This window comes from Lagopus leucura, unplaced genomic scaffold (genome assembly GCF_019238085.1).
Source record: "Lagopus leucura isolate 7727_CA_CO unplaced genomic scaffold, USGS_WTPT01 30336-0_obj-0_obj, whole genome shotgun sequence".
Taxonomy (NCBI): Eukaryota; Metazoa; Chordata; class Aves; order Galliformes; family Phasianidae; genus Lagopus; species Lagopus leucura.
In genome coordinates, this window is record NW_024963278.1 from 1 (window position 1) to 2,693 (window position 2,693).

At 47.3% G+C, this 2,693-nt stretch overlaps 1 protein-coding gene across 1 annotated transcript; it reads right to left on the bottom strand.

Annotated features, from left to right (window-relative positions):
- Nucleotides 1-285: 285 nt before the first annotated feature.
- LOC122191061 (nuclear pore complex protein Nup98-Nup96-like) lies at nt 286-2,014 on the bottom strand. Its single transcript, XM_042891262.1, has 3 exons — nt 1,593-2,014; nt 803-941; nt 286-529 (listed from the first exon to the last, which is right to left on the bottom strand). The coding sequence occupies exons 1-3, from the start codon at nt 1,663-1,665 to the stop codon at nt 301-303; spliced, it is 441 nt and encodes a 146-aa protein (XP_042747196.1). The 5' UTR covers nt 1,666-2,014; the 3' UTR covers nt 286-300.
- Between the last annotated feature and the right edge of the window lie 679 nt (nt 2,015-2,693).

The window sequence follows — 2,693 nt, forward strand, 5'->3', positions numbered from 1 at the left end:
GGTGGGGGGTTGGAGCTTCGTGATCCTTGAGCTCCCTTCCAACCCAACCATTCTGTGATGGGGTTTGTGAAACCTTGGGAGCAGAGTGCCCAGCATTATGGCCAAATGGTTCTGAAGAGCTCTGAGACTCCTCAGCCTCTCTGAGTACCACTGCCAGCACTCAGTCACCCTCTAAGTAAGGAAGCTCTTCCACTGAACGCCTTCAGCCACTCAAAGAAGTTTGGGCCAGTTCAGTCAGCACAGTTTATGCTACAGGAAAGGACTTCACGTTTCAGCACAGTCTGAATTCAGAACTACTTCTCAGACTACTGCTGCTACTCCATGCAGCCCACAGGAGGACAGGACCATTACCTTGAACACCCAGGATCCAGTCTCAGGGCGGTACTCCTTGAAGCGAGCGCCCTGCTTCCGAGACACAGACTCCAGCCTGCCCTCATAATTCATCTCTGCCAGCCGTTCTGGGCTTTTTATCAAGCCACGAGAAGTTTTATCTGTAGGCCAGACTCCATCCAGTGTAACTTCAGCTCGTCTGTTAGAGATGGACAAGAGCATAAGTGACAACAAGGGTTCACACAGGGCTATCAGAGCACACACAGGAGATGAACACTGGGCCCCTTGTTCTACTTGCTGCACCTCAGAAGAGGTTTATAACCAAATTTCTGGTTAAGAACCTTGCAGATACTCAGCAACTGCACGGTGCTGCAGCCTGAACCCCCACTGCAGATTTACATTTCCCAGCAGCTGCCTGCAAACAGTGCCAACACAATAAAAACAACCTTGCAGAGTGTGTGCACAGCATTACCTGTTGAGGCCTTCACCAATAGGTGGCTTTCTTTCATCATCTGGGTAGACAATAACCTCTTTCCTACGGATATGCACAATGTCATCCAGATTCAGGTTGGTCAGATTCACTTCTCCTTCAAAGAAAATCGATCCATAACCTGGAAAGCAAAACAAACATAGCCCAGCATCACTAATTGCCCTTGATTACCTCCTGACAGATAGCTCAAGTCTCTGCCACACCTCAGAACACAGCACAGCTGGCTCCCACTTCCCACTATGAAAATACTGAAGATGCCATCAACTTCACTGTCAGCTCTTTGACAACATCAGTACAAAGAGCTTTCTGTGCCAACCACACCTTCAGTTTTATGGCACGTGGACAAAGTATTTTAAAGTAGTACATGCTATATAATTTTTTTAATTATTGTTTTTAAATAGAAGCAGTAAAGAACACAGCTCAGGCTGAAGGCTTTGTATTAGAGCCCAGCCAGCTCCAGTGCAGGCAGTAAGACTGAAACAACAATCAGGTTTGCATTCTGCTCCTGCAAGCTCCTCTACCAATCTCTCTGCTCAAGGACAGCAGGCATCTTAAAGCTACTGGCATTTCTGTTTGTTTTCCCACTGCAGCTTTCAGCTCATCCACCAGCTGAGCAATGTCAGTGTGAACATCTCTCATTTCACTGCAAGCTGCTCACAATGCAGGGGTGCTGCTCAGCATTAGACTGAAGTATGGAACTCAGATTCAGATTCCACAGCTTTAAAAATCACCATTTCTGATGTAAACAAGGAGAAATGCTTTAGGTGCTCACCTTTACGGCCTATGGTGAAGTCAGTCACAATACATTCATTTTTGTCATTGGTGAACTTGGCCAGCTCCTCCATAGATGGGATGGTGTAATAGCCAGCTCTGGTTAGAACAATTCCTACAAGAGGAAGAACAAAGAACTGAGATGATGGCACTGCTGGTGACTCAGCTGTCCAGGCTTGTGGGAGAAGTGGAACAATGGCTCTAAAACTGAGAATCAGTGCAACACAAGCAGAGAAATGCCTCAGTTCCCAGTGCCTGCCTCTGCCTTACAGCCCACCTTCAGCAGAGATCAGCAGCAGATCTACAGGCAAACACAGAAAGCACACATACACATGGCAACACGTGACAGACATCCTTCCAGCACCTAATTTGGGAACTGCTAATTTGGCACCTGCTGACCAAGATGCAGCACTTCTCGTTCAGCACTCCCTGATGCTCATTCCAGCTGTTAATCTGTCTAACAACATTTAAAACCTGTGAGCCATCTGTAGCATTCTGCATTCACAATTTCTTGATGCTGAAGCTTCTGAAGATGTTCACTCTGAACGCAGCACCTCTTGGTTTTATAAGATGCCACGTATAAAATGAAAGGGTGAACAAGTCTTTTCAGCTTCTCCAGACCTGCACAAGTTTAACAAGCTAAGACAACCCTCCATCTCTCCACCCATGAAGCTGTAAAGCTGTAAACTTAAGTGGAAGTGACCCGAGGCCCCTCAACCTCCCCTACATCTTCCAATTCTACTCCACACTGAACAGATGCAATACAGAGAGGCACAACCATGTGGCCCACTCCTTTCCTGGAAACTTCTAAAATGCTCCTTGCACACTGCTATGAACCACGAGTCTGAATAGATTCAGAACTCCCAGTCTTCCACCAGGACTGCAGACAACTGTTTGCTATGGTAGAATTACAGACTGGGGCTCCTTTCTTCTCCCTTCCACACATCTCACTACACCACCAACACAATACTGGGTGATGAAATGCAATTGCTCCCAGGACAAGAAAGACAGGGAGCTGTAGGAGAGGGTCCAGAGGAGCCACAAAGGTGAGCAGAGGGCTGCAGCACCTCCCTACAAAGACAGGCTGAGGGAGCTGGGCTTG

Bases quoted from the DNA above. Each gene is read 5' to 3' on its own strand.
- LOC122191061 (XM_042891262.1), bottom strand. From the start codon at position 1,665: ATGGAGGAGCTGGCCAAGTTCACCAATGACAAAAATGAATGTATTGTG. The intron at 942-1,592 runs GTGAGCACCTAA...TTTGCTTTCCAG, and splicing joins CTTCACCATAGGCCGTAAAG to GTTATGGATCGATTTTCTTT. The intron at 530-802 runs GTAATGCTGTGC...CATCTCTAACAG, and splicing joins ATTGGTGAAGGCCTCAACAG to ACGAGCTGAAGTTACACTGG.